The sequence below is a fragment of the Scleropages formosus genome, chromosome 24 (assembly GCF_900964775.1).
Source record: "Scleropages formosus chromosome 24, fSclFor1.1, whole genome shotgun sequence".
In the NCBI taxonomy this organism is placed as follows: Eukaryota; Metazoa; Chordata; class Actinopteri; order Osteoglossiformes; family Osteoglossidae; genus Scleropages; species Scleropages formosus.
The window spans coordinates 13736685-13762285 of NC_041829.1; the positions used below are offsets into that span (position 1 = coordinate 13736685).

A 25601-nucleotide genomic window follows, 5' to 3' on the forward strand; every position below is an offset into this window, starting at 1 on the left:
GTGCGCAGCTGAGCTTCCTGGGAAAATTCAGATCTGGAAGGACTTTGCATGTTTCACACAAGCTCTTAAACAGCTGGCGGAACGATGCAGTTCTCCAGGTGTCCAGAGGGGCGGCGCTGTTTTCACACACTGGGCTTCAGGTAAACTAACCTCCCACAAGTGACGATGACTCTACGGTATATCAGTAATTGTGAACAGCAGAGCCAGTCCAAGTCCCAAGGGTTAAATGAATTCTATAAACACAAGAATAAATCCATTAACCTACAGCGAGAAGCAGCATCTCGGCATATTTCAGTTTATCGTTTTTTTCCACGAGAATACAGTATGCTGATTCTTTAACCCGTATGAAAATGCGAAAAACGTGAAACAAAATGTGAAACATTAATCAGCCGTGTTTATTGTACTTTTTTTTTTTAACCCACAAACTTTATTCGTGACATGCCAGCACTTGTAACCATGCATATTTGAGGACAGACACGTTTCTGACAGACGGGACGCCTAAAAGTTGGGAGACGGGCTGCAGCTGAGCCATCCCTCCTTCCTATCACCTTCACTAACAGAACCAGACAACCGTTCAAACACTTTGCACTTCATAAGAGAACAGCACAACATATTCATTGTTCAAGTATTTTGGTTTTAAAAAGTTCTTTTCTAGTCGGATCTTGTAAAAGTACAAAGAGGAAGTTTTCAAAGACAGAAGAATGATATAACAACTAGACATTAAAAATGCAAATCAGGTTTAAAAAGTGACTTTTAAAACTGTCTTTTGAACCATGACAGACTCATATTGCCACGCGAACAGTATATGGTTTAAGAGCACCACATTTTATATATTTTGAATAATGCACAGATTTATTATTAAAGCCGGGGGGGGGATGGTTGCAAACAGAGATATGAAAATGAACACAAAGACGTATCAATGCTTCACAGATGCAAAAAATGAATAGTGGACATACTGATGATGATGATGATGATGAGTTACGGCAGAAAATGATGACTCCATCTTTGTGCCCTAAATCATTTATTTTAATTTCATAGCAGTTCCACTATTACAATGACACTGTTAGAAACGACTTTGTTGGAAGCGAAATTGATTGGGCTCCACAGCTTGGAACATGTCAGGATGGAAGCCTCTGGAATGAAGCTCATGATAGGATGGAAGCTTGCAGAATGAGACTTAAAAGGTCAGAAGTGAACCGTTTGATATGAAATGCAGGCAGAAATGTAAAAAAAAACACGACAAACAAGCACTGCATCAAAACGGCCTGGTTACTGATCAGCGGTTTATGCAAATTAATTCTAAATTCGGCTTAACTGTACTGAACTGACTCTTTTAATGCTACAATGAAGCTGCGTAAATTTTTTGAATAATGAGGATCCAGCTGAGGCGCATGCATTGTATATCTGATGATAGATGTGTGTCTCTGGGTTGAAGGTTATTCACACACAGTTGGGTATAATATATATACTGTATGTTGAGATAAAATACATACGCGATTGGTTTTTGGCAGTTTGCAAGTTTCAGACAAAATAATACTGAGCAGGTTATTTCTAACATCTTCAGTATAGTATAGTACTACTGGTGTTTGCTTTTCAACCCATGGGTGGTTTCCTTATCCCAAATCCCGAAATCGAGGAGGGCGGAGATCATGAGAGCGATGTGATATTCGATCTGCCTCCGGGAGGCGCGACAATCCTTTGCGCGGTACGTCTCGGAATGTGGTCGTCCATCTGGGTTCCTGAAAGGCAGACGAGGGACCGTTTTGGGTTCAGTTTGCACTTTGGAGAGTAAAATAATGATCTACCATGTAATCTGCATTGTAAAGAGTGAGAGGGGCTCAGAAAGACCACAGCACATATTTGCCAATATGAATTTATCACGTGAGGTTATTTCTAGTCTTATTTCTACTCGTATGACATCATGGTGGGACGCGGCGCCTCATCGGGGACCTGCTACCGACATTTCGCCTACCCGACAGCGTGAACCCGGACTGGTGCAGGTTCCGGGCTGGAGTGATTTGAGCTTTCCCGGGACAGGTGGGCCCACGGCCAGTGGGGGTGGGCGGCACCGATTTAGTCGCGCTGATGACATCGTGGACAGGTCCGTCGTACTGCCCTCTTGGAACGCCGCGGGCGTCGGCCATCTTTCCACAGGAATATTAATATCATTAATGTCCAACATTTCAGGAAGTAAAGATGCTGCATGGATACTATGAAACATACTTTAAATAGAAAAAGGCATGGTAAAAATTTGATGTAAAAACATAATGCCTGAAGATCCCACGCAGTGTGGTTCTCAGGATTATCGTTGCCCATCGTGAGTCCCCCCCCCCGACCCTTACCCGGGTTCGAGCTTTGATCCGCTTGTAGACAAAATCCGGGAAGGACTTCCTGGGCACAAATCGCCCAGAGCCCTCGGTGACGTTCAGCTTCCCTGCCTCCAGCACAACCTTACCCTGGCTGATGACCACTGCAGGGGACCCGCGGCACTCCATGCCCTCAAAGATGTTACACTCGACAGTCTGCAGAGGACATCGGGACACGGTCCAGGCTGTTATCACACTGCTGTCCTCAGCCAACACCATGGCGGCGTCACCACACTCCTACCACTCTTAGCTCAACTGGTGTCCTTCTGTCAGCATCTCCACCGAACACTGGTGAGTCAATATACTGCGAGAACATTATTCTTACCGAGTTGTGTGATTTGGCAGAAAATATCCGGGCCTCCTTGGGGTTCCAGATCACGATGTCGGCGTCAGCACCCACGGCAATCCGCCCTTTGCGCGGGTACAGGTTGAAGATCTTTGCAGCGTTGGTACTGGTCACTGCCACAAACTCATTCTCGTCCATCTTGCCCGCTACCTGCGTATATATCAGTTTGTGCTATAGACGAAACAACCTGTGAAAACCTCCAAGGTGGAGTGCAGAATGCGAACTGTAGTTTCCCTCACCACCGCCTTTTCCCAGATGACTGACATCCTCTCCTCGATCCCGTTGGTACCCTCTGGGATGAGGGTGAAGTTGTCCTTTCCTACTGCCTTCTGTGCTGTTGTGAAAGTGCTGTGGGCGCTACCGGTCACCTGTAGATCACCGCTGACCAAAAAAACAGATAATTTTATAAAAATTGACTTCCTGTGGCTCATCAGACTCTGGTTACTACTCACACCACTCTAATTGCAGCTTACAAAAGAGTCAAAGGACAATGGGCCCCACACCTAGAGAAAATGATCCTGCCCAGTTTCCCTATGGTTCCCCACCTCTGGCCACTTGATGGACCCCCTCACAAGGGGTCCAAAAGGAGATAGAACAAACTCCCACCATCCCTCAGAGCTGCTGAATCCTTCCCAACATTTACTTACTTGATGCTTTCCTCCAAATTAACTTAGAATGTTAAGTTACCTGGGGGGGGAGATGGAGTGGGTTTGACCAGGTCCTGCTCTCCAACAGGTCTGGGGTTCAAGTCCCACTTGGGGTGCCTTGCAATGGACTGGTGTTCCATCCTGGGTGTGTCCCCTCCCCCTCACACCCTGTGTTAGGCTCCAGCTCACCACAACCCCACATGGGACAAGTAGTTTCAGACAGTGTGCATGAGTGATTCCAGGGAACTACCTTCCACAAGGTCAGCTATAGCTGGAGGGAAGAACCAAACCTGCAACCTTTCTGACCAAAGGCAGCAGTGCTAACCACTACACTGCCAGCTGCCCCTGCACTCAAGAAGGATCTCATCTCTTTGCACCCATTTTCCTCCTAAACTCCTGACAGCTCCATACATTTCTCCTCATGTCTCCTCTCCTCATGCTACTTTGGTGAACGTATTTTCGTATCCGTACATTGCTTTTATAGACAACTACCTGAATATGTGTGCTATGAAGATGGAGGTAATAAAGAAACCCTTTAAAAACTGAATGTTTGTTTCAAAGCCCTGTGGAATGTGCTTCTGTTTACTCTACGTTGTACATTGCTTTGCAGAAAAGCATCTTCCAAATGCGTAGATGTAAAGGAAGGGGGCAGTATGTCTTGCACTTACCAGGAGAGTAGGGAGTTGAGGTAGTCCGATGTGCCGGGCTCAGGGTTGAGGGGCGGGGCCATGACGTAGGCGGCGGCCTTGGCCCAATTTTTGCTCCAGTAGTGGGAGCCGTCGGTGCCAAGGCTGGCTGTGATTGGCTCACCGTACACGACCATGCCTGAAAGGACACGGCACAGCGGTGCAGCCAGTCGCCGGAATGGCAAATACTTTCTGCAATACTTGTAGTGCATTTTATAATTATTTCATGGTAAAAGTTTCAATTTAATACGATTCGAGATAATTCATTAAGATCTACGTAAAGCCAGTGGTCAGTCCAATCACAACATTGCACAAATGTTTCCAAGAAACCATGTGATGCTCCATCTCTAAAAACTGCGGCAACACTTGGTGCAAAATTTTGACAGCGCTCTTACGATTTAGTGGATTTTTTCTGAAATGTGGCAGATATTTTATTGTGTTTCACTTTGATTATAATGAATTGGACATCTTTTGCAGCTCCTTTCGTTGCCTTACCCTTCTTCCTGGCCTGAGCGATGACGTCGGCGGCCGATTTGCTCATAACCTTGGTAATATATAGCGGACAGTTGGCCTGCTTTGCGATGGTTATGGCGCGAAACACGGCTTCGGTCTCCACCTAAGAGGCGGAGATGTTTGTTGGTACATTTTGCTGGCAACCGTTCTGCATATTTTCCTGGGTCTCTGCCAAAAAATGTTTTTGCTTTTTTCCTATAATTTCAAGGTAGTAGTCCAAACATCACTTAAAAACCCAGAGTGGACTCTACAGTGTTTATTAGGACTTGTGACTGTAGAGTGTACAGAGTGCAAGATGTTAGTAAAACATGTCCTCCAGAGTGGACAAATATGAGACATATATTGTATTGCTCAAGAAAGGTACATTTCTAAAAAATGTTTCTTAAAGTTATTTTCAAAGCTAATCTCTGGACTCAGACAATCAGGATTAATAGACCTGAAATAAAACAATGGTGCCTAGACAGCCTTTTTCTTTTTTAATAAAGAATGTAAATCCGAATCCCAGCGCTGAATTGTGGAGATAGACAACGAGGATGTAGGTTCATGTCTCGGAAGGGGCCTTTCGTAGTACCTTTGATAAATGTGCTCTCTGAACTGCTCCAATGCAAATGTCCAACTGAATAAATAATGCTACTGTCAGCGTGCATTTCCTCTGGATGTAGAGTGAGTGTGTGGCCTCTTTCCCTGGACCCACCTCTTCAGGGTGACTGAGGACATGACCTTCGGGGCCTGTGATCCCAAGATCCAGCAGCTTCTTCTGCTCCTGTACAAAGGGGGGAAAAAAAAAAAATATATATATATATATATATATATAAACAAAAGAAATAGAACATTATGATTTTGGCCACCGTGTTGTGCTCCTGAGCCCTGGCTTAGACATTTAATATGGAGAGCTGGGGACATACAATATACCAGCTGAGCTGAATGCTGGAGGAATTGTTCAGAGCAAATACAATTGACATCCAAAACTGCAGGAGGCAGGGTGCTTAAGGAACTATTGCGTATATAGACAACTGACGGTAGTCCACTACAAAAAAAAAAAATAGAAGAAACTGTATATTGTCAACAGCACAATTTCCATTTTATTGAAATTCAGAGGAAATGGGTGTTAAAGTGCACCTCTTCGATGATGTCGCCATTTTCGGCGTGCACTTGTGCAATAGCTCCTAGATCTCGGAGGACCCCGAAAGCTTCATACATCTGTGCAAAATTAAAAACTGAAATTAAGACTTGCACAGAAATTATAAAGACAATAAAACTGTTTTCTGATGAAGGCAACGAGTTAGTTTTCTGAGCAGCGACATCTCCCTCACCTGCGTGTCAGTGCTTTGAAATTTGTCCTTGTAGGCCATGAAGATCAAAAAGGAATTCACACCTGGAAGCATAAAAAAAAACCCCAAAAACTTTATGACTTTTCATGCTTATGGTTTTCACGTTCATGACCACAGCCCAATCGACAGCACCTGACTCCGGTTCCTGACTAACTGCTCACTCTTTAAAAGACCCTCCTCAGCACCCATACCTTTGCGGAATCTCGTCAGGGACAACCGTCCATCCTCGTGATGTCTCGTTCACATGCATCTCTAGTTCTCAGTTCACGTTCTCTGGTTTTCGACACTTTGCTTTGTTTCCCGACCAAGTCCACGGATCCTCGTTCCCACGCCGATCGCCGCTCGACCGACCCTTCGCTTCGTCCCCTGACCATGCCCATGGATCTTCGCTCTGACCCCGACCGCCGATCAACCGACCCTTCGCCTGTCCCCAATACCGAGAACTTGCTTGATCCCTTGACTCCAGACGAACGACTCTGCACTTGGGTCCAGCCGTCCCGGCTCCCTCGGTTCCGCATGACAGAGGTTGTGGACATATGCTTGTTCTTTGCAAAACATATGCATTTTTTCCATGGTAAATTTCCAGGAAGACGTGCACTACTCATATGCAGCCTACAGCACCCTACAGTGTACTCCGAATCTTGTCATATTGACAGCGTATTAATCACTGACATGAGATATTACAGCACATGTCAAAGGAGTATTCTGCTATACTCATTGAGGTTCTTAGAATGTTTCGCTTGTGCAAATTCCACTTTTTCGTATCTATTTTTGGCTAAAGCTGCTAGATTAAGATTAAATCAGCTCTGCGACATTCATAGCTGATCCCAACAGTCGCACAGTCAGAACTCTCATTACAGTGAAACACAACAGGCCCTGTAATGTAACATCAGTCGGTCGGAAAGAGGTCTAGGAATGGAAGCCCATTAGCCTAAATGTGCTGCAGCTCTTGTGTGTGTGCGCCTCTGTGCGGTGGACGTGAGCTGGGGGAGTCGGCTGTCTGGACAGATTAGCTGGTACGGGGATCACGGACGTTGCTCGCAGGCTGGTCGAGGGGCCTGTCCCCTGCAGTAATCCCGCTCAATGGGCAGAAAGGGGGCCGAAAACGCCGTGCGCCGAGCGAATTTGTCAACGAAGGAGGAGGGAGGGAGAATGTTAGACCGCGCCAAGTGTGTAACTGTTCGTCCTGCTGCCCGCGAAGGGTGTGACGCTTTGCGTCTAAGAACTTCACGCTTCTCTAACTTTGTGCATATGAAAAAAAACTGCAGTAGTGAAGTTTCTTTGCTAAAAAATTTAAAGTATTAATCAACGGGGGGGCACAGCAGGTAGTGCTGGCGTCAGCTAAATATGAATAAATAACAATGTGCTACTTTAGCAGGCAGCATGGTGGTGCAGCGGGTAGACCTACTGCCTCACAGCACCTGGGCTGTTCGGGCTCATGCTGGAATCTAGCTCAGTCTGCGTGGAGTCGACACGTTCTCCCCATGTCTGTGTGGGTTTCCTCCGGGTGCTCTGATTTGCTCCCGCAGTCCAAAAACATGCAGTTCAAGTGGATTGGTGACTCTTAGCTGCCCTTTGTATGTGTGTGGGGGGGGGGGGCTACCCTGTGACAGACTGGTGTAACCTCCAATCCTTGCACCCAGTGACTCCGAGATAAGCTCTAGAACATCAGCACCCTGACCAAGACACATGCTACAGAAAGTGTCTGAGTATTAATTTAGCCGTCCTATTTCTCCAAAATACCATACAACCTTATGATTTTACACTAAGCCACTTACAGTTACAGTATTTACCTATTTATATAACTGGGTAACTTGGTATCCATTGAGGGTAAGTGTCTTGATCAAGGGTACTACAGCAAGGGCAGGATTTGAACCCAGGTCCTTTGAGTGCACGGCTGGTGACTCTAACCATTATGCCATCTGCTGCCAAGAAAGTGTCTTCTATCTATGTTTTCCACAAATATGACTGTGGAAGGCAACACTGGTTCTCACTACACTGAGAATCACTGATTTAAGGTGTGGCTTGATGGTAAAACACTGGTGCCAGTGGGACGATGCGAGGGTTCAAGAGGGGAGCCGTACCCTTATCCTTGACCAGAGCCTCCAGCTCCTCGACGAGGCCCTCGTGCCACCGTGTGATGTCCACGTGGAGCGAGTAGTCGCAGCAGGAGCTCTTGTCAGCGAGGTCGCGCCATTGGTCGAACGCCGCCAGCAGGCTCGTTCCCGGCTCAGGGAGAACATGGTCGACTGCAGGGGGACACCGAACCCATAGTCTGTTTTTATACACAGGCTGGCATGGCACCAACCCCCTGGAGGAGGACAGCTCCTACGTAGAACGGTCACATTTTCATGGAAAGAAGTCTGTGTGATAATTCATAGCTGGGCTATCAAGGTGTGCTAATCTTCTATTCAAATAAAAGATGAATTATATCAATAAAATTATATATTTCAGAGAAAACCTAAATACCTTATAGGAACAGACAGCCAGATTAAATCTTTCTCTTGAAATGAGGGATTGTTAACCTGGGGTCCATGGACCCCATGGTGGGGGGTCCTTAGTGGGTCAACAAATAAGACTAACTAAATGAAAGATAAAAACTAAAGTAAAAGCAATATTGTGGTATTATTATCTGTGACATACAGTAATTCTGTGTGAAAGTCATTCTTTTTCAGTACAACAAATAGAGCGTAATACTTTCGATCAATTTATTTTCTTTCTTGGAGGGGGGCCGTACCTTTTGTCCGGTTCTGAACCTTTCCTAGGACAAAGAGCCCTATGAGAACCTTTGTACTAAATATTCTTACGTGTCTCTGCCTCTGCAAAAACGGGATTTTCGTGGAAAAAAAGCGAAGGAGCTGTACACGGAGCTCTCCCTTTGATTTCCGCTCCGATCGCCTCGCACAGACGTTTGTGTTGTTGTTTACCGAGTGGAAGTGGGCGACTCGAATGAAAAGCCTCTATGACAGCCCAGCGTGACGCCGTTCCGCTTGATCTAACAGCAGCCGACGTGGCCCCCGAAAGGCCCGTTCACCCTGGCGTGACTGATTTGCTCCAAAAGCGTCGCCCGGCAAGGCTTGGAGCCCATCACGACAAATTGGAACTCGCCCCAACTTCCTAAGTTCCCGCGTCTCCCGCCCGCTCCTTGACCTCCCCCCGGATAACAGAGCGGAGGAGGGGTGACTCACTGATCATGGTGGTGCCCCCTGCCAGGGCGGCCTGGGTTCCGTGGTAGAAGTCATCTGCCGGGTTCATGCCCAGGAAAGGCGCGTGTAGACGGGTATTGACATCGATCCCCCCCGGAATGACGATGTGCCCGTAGGCATCGATGATCTTCGCTCCGCCCGGGACGATCAGGTTCTCCCCAATCTGCCTGGTAGCAAGAAGAAAAAAGAAAAGAACAAAAGATTGAAAGAAGAACGAAATGAACAAAGCCGGACTGCTCCGTACCTGAAGTCAGACCCAGAATATAATTGGCGACAGAGTGATGTGGTGCACAAACTCTCGAATTAGCTGCAGATGCTCAGAGTTCTACTCTCTGGCTCATTTTAACTAAGTCACATGAGAACTGAGTGATGGACGCTGTTGTGCATGCGATCCCACTAGTCTCCAGAAAGAAAGAAATGAATAATGAGGAAATTTTTAAAAAAAAAGAAAAAAAAAACGGCAGTAAAGTCCACGCTCCTCTAACAGCTGGCTTTTTTGCCAGGGTGCTAAATGACACACTCAGTAACCACACAATGGCAAAGCGACTCAGAGCAGTGCTCTTCATTTTACTTATCACCCAAGGCCGTACTTTACACTTAACTTTCTCATATTCGTACATCTCTGCACTGATGCATCTCATTCGTACGCTGTGATGGACGGTACCCTGTGCGTCACAAAGAGCCTTTAGATCACTGCTACCTTGCAGTAGACTAGTGGTTACATGTAATAAATAAATAAAAGTATATCATTAGGGTTAGGGTTCGCTCTTAGGTTTAGGGTTCGGGTTCGAGCTTGGGGTTAGTATTAGATTTAGTGTTAGATCTTAGGTTTAGATCTTAGGATCAGGTTTAGAGTTAGGTCTTAGGGTTGGTATTGGGTTTAGGGTTAGACCTAAAGGTTAGGGTTAGAGTTAGGGATTAGAGTTAGATCTTAAGGTTATGGTTATAGATCTCAGATAAAGTATCGCATCTCCCTTCAGCTACCAAAAGTAGTACAAAAAAAACTTACTTGATGACTCCATCCTCTATGTAAATGTCAGCGTAGAATGACTGGTCATCGTTGACAATTTTCCCCCCTTTGATGATGAGATGGTCACTCTGGAAAAGGAAAGAACACAGGATGTGTCTCTTTTATTACACTTTCAGAGTAGATTAATATCAAGTTAATTTCAAGATTAATATCAAATTAATTAATATGAAGTTTTGACTTACCATGCAATTTCTAATATAGCACGTTTCCAAATGTCTACAAAACATTGAAAAAGATTCTTTCTAATCCCTTTGATTACTTGAAAAAAGGAGATGCACATGCACTATATTAGTGAAGCCAGTGAGTGTCAACACTGACGGCCACTGAGTCGACACTGAACTCCAACACCAAATGTGACCGAAAGATGTTTAACCTGGATGATGATTAAATTTTATTTTCCGAACACACCAAATAGCTTTATTATGGGTGACTTATACCACTGCCCAGAAATGGTTATTAATGAAGGTTCAGGGCTGCAAACATTTCAAAGGTACAGCATCAGAACCCCTTTCCAGATTTGGACCTGTAGTTATAGCAAATAAACAGTGCCCAATATGCAATATAAACATGCAGTAAGTATTCATTCATTCAAAAACTTTTCTTTTGGTTTTATGCACAGTACAGGGTCACAACAGCACATTGATATACATAGAGAAATTTCAGAAAACAAGTAGTTTATAGCTTATTTCTTTGGACCCTAAGGTTGCAGGTTCGGATCCTCTGGCTCTAGTACCGCTGAGCAAGGTACTTACCCAAAATTGCTCCAGAAAAATTACCCGCCTGTATAAATGGGTGAATAATTGTGGTTCAAATGGTCTCACAGCTGGTAGCATCGCAGTAGTTTATATAATAGTACTAACTACTATGCTACCAGCTGTCCCTAGAAGTTCTAGGATTTTAAAATGTTTAAATCGGGTCAGGAGGGTAAAGGCCGGGTACCGCTATCCATTTGCTCAACGGATAATACAACATGTGAGACCATTGTAACTTGTGAGATGTCCTACATTTTTTTGCCTGACTTGGCTTTTTCTTTTGACTGGATGTCCAGGCATTTGAGATAATGGGATTTGGTTCAGCCGTCACGGGTAATTTGTCAAGCTGCGCCGACACCCCTCGCAGTCACCGTGCTTGTTGAGTGTTGGCTGCACTGGGTCCGACGGGGGAGGATGCTGGGGGTCCCGGTGCCCAGGAGCGAATGGGAAGGGGGTGAGATTGATTGTAGCTCCTCCGAAAGCCCCTCCTCTTCTCCTCCTGCCTCTCAGTGGACATGCAGAGCCGCGACCGTCTCAGCTCATACACGTTTCACCCCTACCGTTCTGTGAGATCTGAATATTTCCTCTCACTTTCCCATGAGGAATTCTTTTCATTCTAATGAGTTATTCTGGCACGGAATGCAAAGCCTTCCCTCTGCATCATTCCACAAGCGGAGAATATGTTTTCAGTATCATGAGAGAGTAAGGGAAACGCGAGGCTAATATAATTTTTTTTCTTTTACATGCGTGATCACGCTACACTGTAACGGAAATCGGAGCCTCCCTCTTTTGGACAAAAACTGCAGCGACGGATCTGAGCGACTACATAACAACCAGTTGGGAAGATTCCCTTTAATACAAGCATTATTCAGTTGCATTTTATTTGTGCAAAAAAGAAACAACTGCCAGGTCTAAGTCCTTCCAAAGGTCCTGTGCTACGGTGGACCTCGGTGAGCTCGGATCTGTACAAGTGAAAAGCTCATACCATGCATTTTAAAATTAAAGCATGGCCATAAATCGGTTATAGAAGATGAACCCTGGACAAAGACAAAGTCAAAAACAACACCCTAGATGTGAAAATTTTGTAGGTTGTCTGAACAGTGACCTCTGGGTGGGTGGGGACACTGGAAGGCTGTAGTCAGACACGGGCTGGACAACACAGCTCCCTCACGGCAGATGGCGTCCCCCAGCACGGGTGCAGGGGCAACAGACACATGGCATCCGAAATATGGCATTCGGACACGTGCATCGCTCACGTTCTTTGGGACTACCCCCAATGTCATGGGTTCCAAGAAGATTCTTTCTAATCCCTTTGATTACTTGTTAAAAGGAAATGTACATGGACTATATTAGTCAGACTTTATTGTTTTAGTTTGAAATAAACAAAACCTCAGTTTTAATATAGTGAATATGGGTCTTTGGAAATCGGCACTGAAACCAGCAGACAAATGTGTGGAATCGTGTAGAAAGGTTAATGCTTAGTACAATCTTCACATGTAGAGACCAGGGAAGCGGTAGGGATCTGGGGCAATTTTCCAGGTGGAATATCATACCTCTTTGTTTTGTGTTTCTCTTCATATAGTTCATGCAATTATTCGCATGTATTACTGAGAGAAAGTGCCTACACACCTACAGTATGTACATTTACATTACTGTCTTGCGGTCTGGTAACAAAGAAGATACCAAAAACACTGAACCGACTATCTGATTGCCTTGCCGGGTTTGTTTCATTTTGTAGTTTGATGCTTGTGAGATTTGAGGTTGATGTCAGTAATTTGGACATGGCACTGAGACACGGTTACTAACTATCTGACCGCTTCTTTTCTGTGGTTTGATAGGAATGGAAATTTAAACTAAAATAATCAATTTATAGTGATTGTTTTATATGAAAGATGTTCTTTTTCACATTTATGTGGGTCAGCAGACCTTGACGCCTGGCTGACACATGCGACCTGGAACCCTGCACTTTACTGTACCACTAACCTTGTCCCTGTTACTGAATAGGCCCGGTTCTCCTCACAGCGCCCTCTACTGTGACATGCCGGTAGCGCGTCCGAACCACACTGCTCATCCTGCATTGTTCAGATTTGTGGGCTTTCCAGCGTTTGTCACTTGTTTTCAAGCTGTGATCCGCAGCTATAATAACCGCTAGACATTGGTGTTGGAGGGGTTTATCAATTGGATGTTTGCAACGCATCGCAGTGCCCCGTGTTACTGTGCAATGGCAGCCGTGGGTGGCTTAAAACACAATGCGCACCCCCCCACCCACCCACTACCTCCCATTAGGCCTGTCTGACGCCCCCCTCCCGAGGTAATCCCGCGAGCGGGCCCGAGTCCATGTGAGCAGCGGTCAGTAAGCGACCCATTCTCCGGATGGATGCTCATGGTGCTCTAGTGATGCTGAGGAAGCCAAAGGCGCGTCCCCACCGCGTTCCCGCAGCGAAGCGTTGCCATCAGACGCTCTCGTCGGAACATTTTTTCAACATTTTCCCCCGGTGACACCGAACAATGAACAATGACAGGTGTCACCGGTTCCAAATAAATCAGTCTGCGCGCGGCCAGCGAGCGCTTTTCACCCCACCCGCGGCTCCCTCATAAATGCACCGTTATATGTGAATTTAAAAATGAATTTAATGTCATTTAGGCGTGAGGATAGGATCGCGTCCTGAGATCTCGAACCCTGCACATCCGATCGACTCCCTCCCCCGACAGAGCGGATGCCCTCGGTTGGAGGACAAAGCAGGCGACAGTTGTTGCCGTGTTTCCCAGGAATTCCTTTCCACCCTCAGGCTCCCTTTTCCGTCCAGCGCGAAATCAGTGACGCCGAGCGGCTGGACCGGTTATTGTCCGTCGGCCGGGCATCACCGGGCACGAGGTCTGCGCGCAGACTGTCTCTCTTATGTAACACCGCGTACCAGCCCTCACTGTCCTGTCCCCCACCCCGATTCCCCCCCAGACACAATGGCCCCTTACCGTGATCCGAGGGATGCTCTTCTTGCCTTGGTACGACATGTCTGCCTCGTCTCCGCGGTGAGAAGCGGCTCCCCTTCAGGAGCTCCGACGCAGGTGCGATGTGGGGTCACTGCGCCTTCGCGCACGCTTTCGTTCAGCGGTCCCTCTCGCTATGCGAGCTCGCGGCTGTGTTTTCTGTTTGTTGTTGTTCGTGCCGTGTCTCGAGTGTGAACACCCCGAGCACCCCCCCCACACACACACTCCCTCCGCCTCCTCCTCCTCCTCCTCTTCTCTCCGTTCACAGCCCGCCCTCCCCTGCCATCTGGCTCTTTAGTATTCCATCCTCATCCTCGCCGCCGAAAGGGGGCACAGAGGCCGTCCGGGGGACCCTTTTCTGTACTTTAACTGCAATCCCGAACAGAACCCCCGCCCCCCACACCAGCCCCATAGTGTCTCGTGCCGCTCTGCAGTCTGATGTCTCGGACAATCCGCGCGCTGCGCGTCTGTCTCAGGTGGCGAAGCAGCGACTTTGCGTTGCTCCCTTTTGGCATTTTTAGCGTCACACACGCTGACTGAACATCTGAGCTGTCGCCCAGCCAGCGATTCCTTTTTCATGGCTCTTTTATTCATTGGATATCACGACACGTGCTCGGATCCTTCGAACTGATTCGGACTGAATTAAACTAGGGACTCGGTTCTTCTGTTGCGCACTCGCGCTCTCGAGGAAGGAGTAAAAATATGTCAGTCAGATTTCGGACAACTAGGATGGTTGGTGGGTTTAATTTTAATATCACCCAAATGTTGTATGTAATGTTAATGTTAAATGTAATGTTTGTTTCACCTCATATGTCGATCTACTCAACATATTAACAAATTTGTGGACTTTTTAAATAGCTGCCCTCGAAACGGACCGGCCCAGTCGTAATTACATAAAGTTTAAACTCTCCGTTAATTATTATTTTAGCATCTTGAGGTTTTAAGCACTTTTTACGCATAACAGACAGACATTCTGCTTATCCTCTAATATCCATATTTCATAAAATATGACTGTCGTAGAGGGTGATTTTGAAACACATTCACAAAGAAATTAATTGAAAGAATTTAAAAACTAATTTTATAATGCAGAAAAAACACTACTTGCGTTATTATTATTAATATTATTATTATTACTGCGCTCACCTGCTGCCCCTCATGGTGTCCCCGTTGGGGTTCCGAGGGGAACACGATGGTTGGGCCCCCGGCACTGGGCTCTTCTCCCCTCGTGTCCCCGTCGCCGCCGTCTCCCGCGCTCCGCGCGTCCGCGAGGCCCGGAGGTGTGTGCGGCTCCTCCGCGCGACCCCTCGCGCCTCTTCTCGCCGGAGCGGGGCTGAAAGACTCGAAGTTGAGCGTTTTGTTGTCGAAGGCGTCCTGCACGCTGCAGAACACGCCGCCCAACTTCACCCTGGGCTTCGGGCTGTCCGCACCCAGCCTGGACAGCAGGAAACACCGCTCGTCCTCCCGGGGCAAGACCTTCCTTTCTGCCATAGTCCGAGACCCCCTCCTAAGTTCAGTGTTAGTTACGAGGAACAATGATTACTGGTCTTCATAGAGCACACTGCCTACTCGAGACGGGTGGAGTAGGTGTTTGGTTCGAAACCACTGAAAGGTGCTCCACCTCATTCCTCACCCGCTCCCCACCCGTGGACTAGGAGCAGCGCAGTGGGCGCTCTCCACAGGGGCGTGGTGCTGAAACCCACTGCTCTCTCACGAGGCAGGGGGCGCGGGGCACGGGCACGTGCACTGGCAGCGCAGGCAGCGCGCGGTGGGTTGTGTGTAGGGGGGGGGGTCTTCATACACTTCGCCCAAGGCCTGGGGGGTATTCGGTCTTCTCTGACTGTTAAAAAGAGAAACTGCAGACACTGTGCGAGCACCAAGTGTCCACACAGGAATTTTGGTCGTACAAACGTACATACAGTGAATCATGAATAAGACTCAGCTATAGAGGCGTTCCGAGATACTGCTCCTTCGGTTGGTTTAGGTCCAATACTTTGAAGCCACTTTAATTTTAACATGAACTTAATATTATTTTGAATATACTTTACACATATGGTATATGCATAGGAAAAATGTGAAATTATTTAATATGTTACCGGTAAGGAATATCTGTATGCACTTGTACCTCAGTTGACAAGCACGACTGGGAGTGTAAGTCAGTTCTCAACAGCAACTCGCAAATATTCCTAAGTCCACCCACTCCGTCAGAATCACACACACACACACACACACACACACACACTCTCTGAAACTGCTTGTTCTGAGTGGGGTTGTGGTGAATCGGAGCCTAACCAGCAACAAAGGGTGCAAGGCTGGAAGGGGATGGGACACATCCCAAACAGGACACAAGGCAGGACTTAAACCCCAGACCTATCAGACAAGAGGACCTGGCCAAACCCACTGCACCGCTGTGCCACCACACCCCCTGTAATGGTGGAAAGCGGAACTGCTATTTTAGCTCTGCAATGGAGGAAATTTAGAAAATAGACCAGTGAAAAAATGTAATTAAAAATAAATACATGGAGCTCAGGGGTATGCTCGCGCAGTGGGTTTGGGGTTCGAGTCCTGCCTAGGATGCCTTGCGGTGGACAGGCATCCTGCCTCTGGTGTGTCCCCTCCCCTCTCCAGCCTTGCACCGTGTTGCAGGGTTAGGCTCCGGCTCACTGTGACACACCCCCCTGCCCCTGCAGGGACAAGCGGTTGTAGACAGTGTGTGTGTCTACATGGAAATATTTGAAAATTCGTAGTTAGGATGTTTGTAACATGAGGTAAAAGTATAATATGCAAGTCAATGAGTGATATCAATTTTGTTCCTGGATCCTGTTGTATGACAAAATATACAGCAAAACACACACAAGTGTAAACTGCACTACAGTGCATCTTAATTATAGGCCTTTTTCTAAGTGGTCTTTAAAAAAATAATTGAAATATATCACTTTGTGATTACACATTAATGGGCAGCCAATAAAGTCCTTAGCCCTGAATAGCTTAAATCAATTCTTTAATATTCCTCACTTAAAACAATTCAGTCAAGCACAGATTTCAAAGCACAAAAATACATCATCTGATATGTGATTCAAATCACAGTGATTTGTCCAATTTAATATTTTAAATTATATTTTTTCAGAAAAATGCCAACACAAAGTAGCATGTCACATCAGCAGCTCATATATATGTTTTTGTACATCTCATATTTCACATTCCTGTTAACATCCTGCCCCATTCAAACACAAACACACACACACACCCAAAAGCATGATCAGATCAATAAATGACATATGCTAACTTAAATTAATTTGCCCACATATGTCTGAGACCAGAGTGACAGCTGGTAGCATAGTGGTTAAAGCTGCTACCTTTGGAACCAAAGGTTGTGGTATTAAATCCAGTCTCTAGCTATAGTACCCTTGATGAAGGTACTTACATAAAAGTACTGAAGGAGAGTTTTCCAGCTCTATAAATAGTTGTAAGTTGCTTTTGGAGAAAAAGCATCAGCCAACTAAATAAATGCAACAGAAAAATCCATTTGCTTTGAATCAAAACTAATTTTTTGTGCAGAAACATATCCCACCTTTATTTTCCCAGGAAGGCCAAGGTACATATTCACGAGATACTCATAAAAATAATTGAAATTAAGGCAATTATAGGGGTTCCTGCATAGTACAGTCAACCAGTCAACTTTTTTTCTTCCTTAAGCGTTCTGTGCCTGGAAACACACAAACTGTGGTAGAGGTGAGCAGGAGTGATGAGAATGAGAGCCCACTGTAATCCCTTTACAGTGGTAAAGCTGTCAAGCAAATATACCAGAAGGAGTGAGTGGCACACTGCAAATCACACGGGTGAACCTAACAGTCGGAACAGAGTTGATCTGTGTTTTAATTTAACACAAGAAACGTGGCGGCCGAATGGGCTGACCTCTGAAAGTGCTGTACGGTTTTGCAGTCTTTGTCTCGCTTGGTGAAGATGTGGAGTGTTTGGCCAGCTGCTCAACAGCTGATGCAGAACGGCGAGTTGGTCAAGGTTTGAATAGGGCTGCGTGGTATCTGTGGTTGTTAAATGACTTGTATTGCAGAGCGCGGTCAAGGTACGCACTGAGCACGGCTAAGCTGTCAACAAAAGACAATACAACCACTGGCATCTGAGAAGACCGAGAGACGTGTGTGGCTGCTGAGTCATGGATGGGTCCTTTTCATCTAAAGGCTGTGAATCTCTCGTGGGACAGTGTTCCCGGAACCAGCAGCACAGCCGAAGCCTTGACTCAATAAGTTGATGTTGCTTGTGAAGGAGTCAGAATGGAGCGGTCCTACAGTGAGCGCCCAAGATCGGTCAGCAGCATCTTATCGTTGGCAGGACTGCATGGCAGTGGAAACAGCTGGTCAGACATTGTTCTCTTTTTCTGCTGCTGATCTTGTCCCCCTGGAAATAAGAAGTAGACAAAATATGAGAACCAAAACTCCTGTTCAGGCCCTGATATCATGTATCATCACAAAATTTTTGGAAGTACATTGGTTGCAAACCATCTGGTTATAACTTTTCAAGATTGCAATGCCAATTTCTTTATTTTTTAAACAGTGTATTTGTTTTGGGGCACGGTGGCGCAGTGGGTTGGGCCGCAGTCCTGCTCTCCGGTGGGTCTGGGGTTCGAGTCCTGCTTGGGGTGCCTTGTGATGGACTGGTGTCCTGTCCTGGGTGTGTCCCCTCCCCTTCCGGCCTTACACCCTGTGTTACCGGGTAGGCTCCGGTTCCCCGTGACCCCGTATGGGACAAGCGGTTCTGAAAGTGTGTGTGTGTGTGTGTATTTGTGTATTTGTTTTAGAGTGAATTCAGTCGGTTTTTATGCTCCCAGCTGATATAAGTCAACCGAATCAATTCAACTCACTTCTAGAGTGCTTGTGAGAACAAAGAATATTTAATTTAATTTCAAAGTTAATTTAGGTTTCTAGCTTTAATTCTGCAGCAGCTCAAACTTAATAAAATAATAAATAATAAAAATAATAATAAAACCTTACAAGGTCTATTTCTTATTTACTATAGTTTAATCAGAGACTTTCACAGAACCTGACCCATAAATATGTCTGTATTACTAACAATTTATTAACTGTGATGTAATGCTAAACGCGACTTTTAATTCATGAACAAACTGATTTAGGAACAGACTTCAGGTCCCAGATGTTCGTAAGCTGAGCAGTCACACACACACACACACACACATTTTCAGAACCGCTTGTCCCATACGGGGTCACGGGGAACCGGAGCCTACCCGGTGACACAGGGCGTAAGGCCGGAAGGGGAGGGGACACACCCAGGACGGGACGCCAGTCCGTTGCAAGGCACCCCAAGCTGAGCAGTCAGTATATAAGAAAATAATTTTTTAAGGCCTAACTTGTTTGAGGGGAGTCTTTATGTTACATTTAAATAGCTGCTACACCTGGTATTTTGTTAGTGGCTCAGACATAAACAGACTAGCTGGAGTCAATTACCTACTTCCCCAAGGACAATTAGGAGTTCATTAAGGTCCATCAGGCTCTCCAGAGAGCACCCAAGGGGCAAGATAAACATCAGTGCCATATGGCTCAGATGATGAGAGTCTTAGGGAAAAACTACAGTGCACCAGGGCAGCAGGGGTTATTAAGACCATCAGCCAGATAAAGAAGGATCCACTTCGCTATGTATCATAAACCAGAAGTGGTGAGCAGCAGACCGGCATCCAGGAGGGTAACTATAGTAGCTGTGTCATTAAGCATATGGCAAAGTGAACCTCTTAGGTGGACTTCCCTCCAGAGGGAAACCTGTGGAAATGTGCGATGTGTGCATTTTACAGCACAGCACAGCACAGCACAGCACAGCACCGGAGGAAGACTGGATGATCCTAGCAGAACTGTTTATAGACATTTTTTCCTTTAGGTTCTGTCACACAACAAGGCTCATCATCATGCTATTGTATCATTCTGTAGGACAGGAAATGAACTATCCTTTAGTAAGATGTTATAATTATTATTATTTAATTTAGCAGACACTTTCCTCTGAAACTACTTAAAATTTTATGTTTGTACACTAAACAACTTAAACTGATTTACCCATTTATACAGCCAGGTCATTTTTACTGTATCTGTTCAAGATAAGTACCTTGATAAAGGGTAGGAGATTGGATTTGAACCCATATGTTTTGGATTGCAAAGTGATATTGCTAACCACTACACCACCCCCAGCACAAATGGTTAGATTTAAATAAGGAATTAATAAAGTAATTTTGAATTCGGTATCAAACAGAATAAATAATATTCCAGGCTAGGACTGATAATGTAGGTACAGCCTGGAATAAACTGTGCGTCCCCAGTCATCCCAAAACTGTTGTTCTCTCAACGGAGAAAATTAATAGAGGAATGTAGATTACAGCACGGACTGCACTCAGAAATAACCTCTCTGATTTTTAATGCCGAAATATTTTGTAGTAAATGGCACGTCTGGCTCAAAGTCATATTGCTTGAAATGGCAGACAGTGATCGGAAAAGCCCCCTGGCAGAGTCCTACTTTTCACCAAGTGCACTTTATGTTCCCCCCTCTGCGACTGACATGAATTTGACTGCACTTAGGCTTAGGCAGGCATCAGCGAATTTAAATGAAAATAAGTGCCACCAAAAAACACTACTTTTGTGATCATGTATCTACATGAACCTTCATTAGTCCACTTCAGCAAATGGAGTATCATTGACAGCTGATTCACAAGCGAGAGGAACTATGATCACAGCTTGAACAACTACGGTTAACATCTGCCTTTCAGCGTCATTTGACCTTATTTAATTTGCTTATTTATTATTATTTGTTTAGCCAAACTTATTTAATTAGTCAGAATTCGTAATAAAGTATTGTTATATTTGTCTGGCTCGATTTAAGGACATTTGCCACAGTGGTGGCAACGGAGAAGAAATGGTACAGAATTAAATAATACAGGTACTTAGGAACACCACAAGAACAACAGTAAAATATATATTAAATTTAAAAAAAAATATGTGAATATTGCATAGATTCCAGAAAAAATTGCTCTTAAAACCCTTAAATTTTATATTAAAAATGTAGTGTTTCCATGCAGTATTTGCCACTGAGCTTCCACCTACAGAGTGTAGACGGATTCCCTGTGCTGTCCCTGCATGCTCACACTCCTGTCGGGGAGGAAATGAAGAAACGGGGGGTCTTACAAAGCAAACTAACGTTCTTTGACACGTTCGCTGCAGAGGAGCTTCAGGCGGTGAAGCTAAAGGCGCAAACACATGGTGACAGATGGGTGCTCTGCAAGTCTGACAACAGCGAGAACAGAAGACACTTGCTTTGGAGGCCAAACATCAATATGTATAGAATCTTTTGTATGCAAATGCTATGAAACACAGGCAGAAGTGTGTTCCTCGCCAGAGCGCATCAATGTACAAGTGTCGTTGTTGGTGGAAATGTACCTTCTAAGCAATCACTATTTTATTTCATTTCATGCAGCACAAATCAGTGCTCTGTCATTCGATGATCTAATGGAGAACTACAGACCCAGTGTGAGACGTGTGGGATGTGTGTCTGGGAGAGATGGGAGGAGCCTATCTGTCTGCTGACCCACCTGTCCCAGGATGCTCCTGTAGGGTCACTGGCCTCTAGTGCCACGGGCTCAACCTGTGATCCAGTGGCAATTTAGCCTGACACGATAACTTAAAATGTTACAAAAACAAAAAAAAGAAAAAAAAAAAATCACACCATCCTTGCCAGACACCACAACAGTAAATAATGTTTCTTTGTCGTGTTTAACCAGTTTTATAGCTAGAGTACCTGCTGGCTGACTGATGTTCTTGGCTCATTGGTCGATTTTAAACTGCCGGTAGTGTGGAGGGGTGCAGATTTTATTTCTGCTGTGGGAGGATGAGGGAAAGAGCCCAGATTTAGACAAAACTAGAAAAAACATATAAAAATATACATGTATTAATCATAAGACAGGAAATGCCAAGAAGAACAAGGAGGGCTGTGGACTGCTTCCTTGTTTAAATTAATGGATATTAAAGATTTGATTCATGTTTTTATATTTTATTTGCAGAACAACAGTTTTTAAGTCTAAATACAAAAGTATCGAAAAGAAAAATAAAACATTAAAATGCTTTTTCAGTCAGCGCATCCATTGTTCCACTTCTCTCAGTAAATTTCTTACTGAAGCTCTGCCCTCTTTTGAGGATTAAAATATTGTAAATTTTGTATGTTATGATAATAAGAGATATAGATTTTTTTTCTGAAATTATCATGGGAAATCGTTAATGGGGTCAAACACAGTTATGCTGGAATGTAAATATTTTCACATTTGTTGTCGTGTGCCCTCTTGTGATAGGTCTGTATATTGACAGCATCTCTCTCTCTCTCGCGCGCGCACACACACACACACACACACACACACACACACAATGCTATTTGGTCATAACTGAAGACAAAAAGGAGACATAAAACTGTGATGAAATCAGAATTTTTACCATCATTACCACACCAATAAATCAACTCATATGTCCCAGTTAATGGTACCTGGTAAAATTTACTTCATACATCAACGCAGACATTTTCCTTGGGTTTCATATATAAGGGAGGCCTACAATAAATTCCAAAATAGCGTTGCATGAACAAGAGGAGTTCATTAAGGTCCATGTGGTCATACAGACAAAAAAACTGTTAATTCATAATTTTCACCATTTGCCCTTTTGAGTAAAAAAAAAAAAAACATTTCATAAACGAACTTCTCTGTAACATGAATGTGGTAACACGGAATACGGAGTAAGGTCAGTCGTAAGTTACAGTGCAGTAGGACAGCGGGCTACCTGAAGGTACGCGGGACCCGAACAGTACCAGTACCGTCGGAACAACACCTGCCTTGGTTCGGTCTCACCTCTGTATCGGTTCGTTTCGCAGCTGACAGCGCTGCCATCTAAAACACATTTCCTTTGCCAAGTTTGCCTTCTCTTTGCCACGGCGCCTCCCTGAGGCGATTTCTGAGGCGTTTCGCCCGCTCGCAGCCTTCTTCCCTGCGCGCGCCTGCGCTGCGTCTCGGGCGCGCGCGCTTCCCGCGCCCCAGCACGTACCTAACCGTCTCCAAGAGCACCAAGTGATTGAGGTAAATATCATCAGCAGTAAGAGATCGAAAATCCAGAGAAAAAAAAAAAAAAGCCACAGGAGCTTCCTTTTTTTGCTGAAATGTCTTTTCATTCGCGTCGAAGTTGAAGGAAATCTCATCCAGCGCGACGAAAAACACACCTCGTAGCTCCGCTGTTTGGCATAAGTTTATCTTGGATCGTGAATAAAGGAGGACCCGGGACGTGTTCCACCGTGGGCTGCGCGGCGGCCGCACGAGCCCTCGCCGCGAGCGTGTAAACAGTGGCCGAGCGCGAGGGCCCGTCTGTCTCTCGCGTCTTCATGCTTCCACACGGAAGCGGCCAGGAGATCCGCCTGCTTAGCAGGGAGAAGAAGAACGAGCTTGATTTTTTTAAGAGTCCTTAAGTTCCATGCAAGAAGATGGCGGGTTCGCCCCGTCGGGAGCTCGTCGCACGCGCGTTCCCGCGCACCGTTTCTCACAACGGGGGTTCGCACTCGGGCGGGAAAAAAAATGTCCTTCTAGTTTCCCATCTTGGAAGTCGTGGGTACACCGCTGCTCTGCTTCTCCGCACGAATTCAGAGAGGAAGAATCCAGAGTCAAGAAGAGAATTGGGGGGGGGGGGGGGGGAATGAGGGCCAAAGTCTTGGTCTCCTTCACAGGATGCGGAAAACTGCTTGCAGACCTGGGGGGCTGAATAACAAGACAGCATCATAACGTACGTTGTGAGGCCTACAGAGGGGACCGCACCATCGTAGCAGATATGATCATATTGCCCCGCAACACAGTTCCTTGGTGTGAATTATTCAGCAGTTTAATACATTATTGATTATACTGCATGTGTGTCTATGACTCTGCCCAACTACTTGTCCAGGCCATGGTGACATCCTGTCTGGGCTACTGCAACTCTCTCTTGTGTGGCCTTCCCCCTACTGCCATCAAACCTCTACAGCCGATCCAGAACGCTGCTGCCCGAGCTGTGTTTGGCTTGCCGAAGCGTTCGCATGCATCTCCTCTACTCGTTTCTCTGCACTGGCTTCCCATAGTTGCCCGGATGAAATTCGAGACCCTGGTTATGGTCTCCAAATGCATCAACAGAACTGCTCCTAGGTATTTACAAGACTCGATCAGCCGCTACACCCCAACCAGACCGCTTCGCTCGTCTACTTCTGCTCGCTAGGTGGTCCCACGCACGAAAGGTAAAGTATGGAGGTTCTTGTTTCCGTCTCCATTGTGGTGGAATGACTCCCCCTCTCACTCAGAACTGCTGAAACTCTGTCCACATTTAAGAAGGGGCTGAAAACTCACCTCTTCTTCGATCCAGACAGCTGAATGACACCTCATTTCGCCCATCATCTCTTAAGGTCATGTAAGCTATAAATGTTCATCTACCATAGCTCTAAGACCATGCCCGGATAAACGTTTACACAGCCGCTACTCATTTATTGTACGTAAGTGTTTGTTTGTGTAACTTTTTTTTAAAAAAAAAACATTCTAGGAAGGAAGATGATCAGGAGGATCAATCTACATCGATGCATAAAGTGGAAAGAAACAAACTAGGTTTACTTAAGAATCACACGTCTGCAGCTATGTCTCTTTCTCCTAATGCACAAATTGTATTTCTCTGAGATGTACGTCGCTTTGGAGAAAAGGGTCTGCTAAATGAATAAATGTAAATGTATGTACCGACGGAAATACTCACCTGTTGTTGCGGCTTCGCGGAGGACTACGACCAAAGAATGAAGGCTAAAGAAAAGAACAAAAATAAAAATAAAAACTGAAGGTGGAAGTATAAACGGGAAGAGAACAGAGAAGAAAAAGTAGTCAGACGGTCAGAGAGATGGTACAAGCATTTCGAACGGGGAAAGAGCAAAACCCATGATATTGTGCACAAAAACGCGCGGCAACAGAGAAGCGACGCGAGCGCCTTTCGCTACAGAATAATCTGTTGCCGCTGCGACACTTGGGAGAGAAACGCAACTTGAGCGGATTGTCTCTGAGACGCACTGAAAATAGCAACCCGAGCAAGATCGTTTATTCTAAAAAAAATGGATTTTAGTCTGAATTACACTTTTTCACCGGCACACACGCGCTCATTTTACAGAACAAATCCTACCTTTTCCTCCAGTTCCTTTATCTGCCGTTTCTGCGCCTCTATCCATTCTTCGAGCTCTTTGATTCTCTGCGGAGATTCAGCGGAACACGATGCACGTTTATTCGGGAAAACATCCCGCAGAGAAAAAAAAAAAAAATGCAGAGTTAGAGCGAATGACGGATGAATGGAGTGCATTTGGGGGAGCCGCACCTGCTGCGCGTGCTGCACCAGCTCCATCCTCTCCCGCAGGATCTGCGCGTCGCGCTCGCGCAGCTCGCTCATCACCTGTCGCCTCCACTGCTCCACGGCCTCCTGCAGAGTGTCCCGCTCCTCCTCCGACAGCAGCTCAGACATCTTGGCGCCTGGCTCCTGCTGCAGGGCGTCGAACAGCATGGCCTCCAGCTCGAGGATCCTCTGTGAGCCGTGAGAGCAGCTGATTATGATTTTTTTTTTTTTTTTGGCCATGGAACATGCAACATGCTGTTATGAAAAGAACCACCAGGTGGCAGTGTCGGAGCCAAAACCCATCCCGTTCATCACCGCA

The 25601-nt window shown here is 45.7% G+C and overlaps 2 protein-coding genes across 16 annotated transcripts in view; both read right to left on the minus strand.

Annotated features, from left to right (window-relative positions):
• Window positions 1–392: 392 nt before the first annotated feature.
• Window positions 393–13994, minus strand: dpysl4 (dihydropyrimidinase like 4). Its single transcript, XM_018726573.2, has 14 exons — window positions 13851–13994; window positions 10105–10193; window positions 9078–9262; window positions 7974–8138; window positions 5872–5933; window positions 5678–5758; window positions 5253–5321; window positions 4541–4661; window positions 4028–4184; window positions 2952–3093; window positions 2692–2862; window positions 2343–2522; window positions 1973–2144; window positions 393–1739 (listed from the first exon to the last, which is right to left on the minus strand). The coding sequence occupies exons 1-14, from the start codon at window positions 13887–13889 to the stop codon at window positions 1648–1650; spliced, it is 1725 nt and encodes a 574-aa protein (XP_018582089.1). The 5' UTR covers window positions 13890–13994; the 3' UTR covers window positions 393–1647.
• A 3429-nt stretch (window positions 13995–17423) lies between these two features.
• The window catches only part of jakmip3 (Janus kinase and microtubule interacting protein 3), a 48325-nt gene continuing 40147 nt past the window's right edge, over window positions 17424–25601 (minus strand). For 9 of the 15 annotated variants that reach the window (XM_018726423.2, XM_018726434.2, XM_018726433.2 and 6 more), the window contains exons 19-22: window positions 25268–25471; window positions 25079–25144; window positions 24665–24708; window positions 22694–23655 (exon numbers count right to left, since the gene is read on the minus strand). In XM_018726423.2, the coding sequence (XP_018581939.1) occupies window positions 23619–23655; window positions 24665–24708; window positions 25079–25144; window positions 25268–25471 (351 nt within the window). In that variant the 3' untranslated portion in view covers window positions 22694–23618. Of the gene's footprint in view, window positions 18279–21668; window positions 21746–22693; window positions 23656–24664; window positions 24740–25078; window positions 25145–25267; window positions 25472–25601 lie in introns of those variants that run through there. The other 6 variants (XM_018726437.2, XM_018726431.2, XM_018726430.2 and 3 more) reach the window with 2 other exon arrangements.

What these genes read in the sequence shown, in the direction of transcription:
- dpysl4 (XM_018726573.2), bottom strand. Translation starts at nt 13,889, where the DNA reads ATGTCGTACCAAGGCAAGAAGAGCATCCCTCGGATCACG. An exon ending in TCATCTGGGAAAAGGCGGTG is followed by an intron (nt 2,863 to 2,951) that starts GTGAGGGAAACT and finishes ATATATACGCAG; the next exon opens with GTAGCGGGCAAGATGGACGA. An exon ending in CTGCCAAATCACACAACTCG is followed by an intron (nt 2,523 to 2,691) that starts GTAAGAATAATG and finishes TGTCCTCTGCAG; the next exon opens with ACTGTCGAGTGTAACATCTT.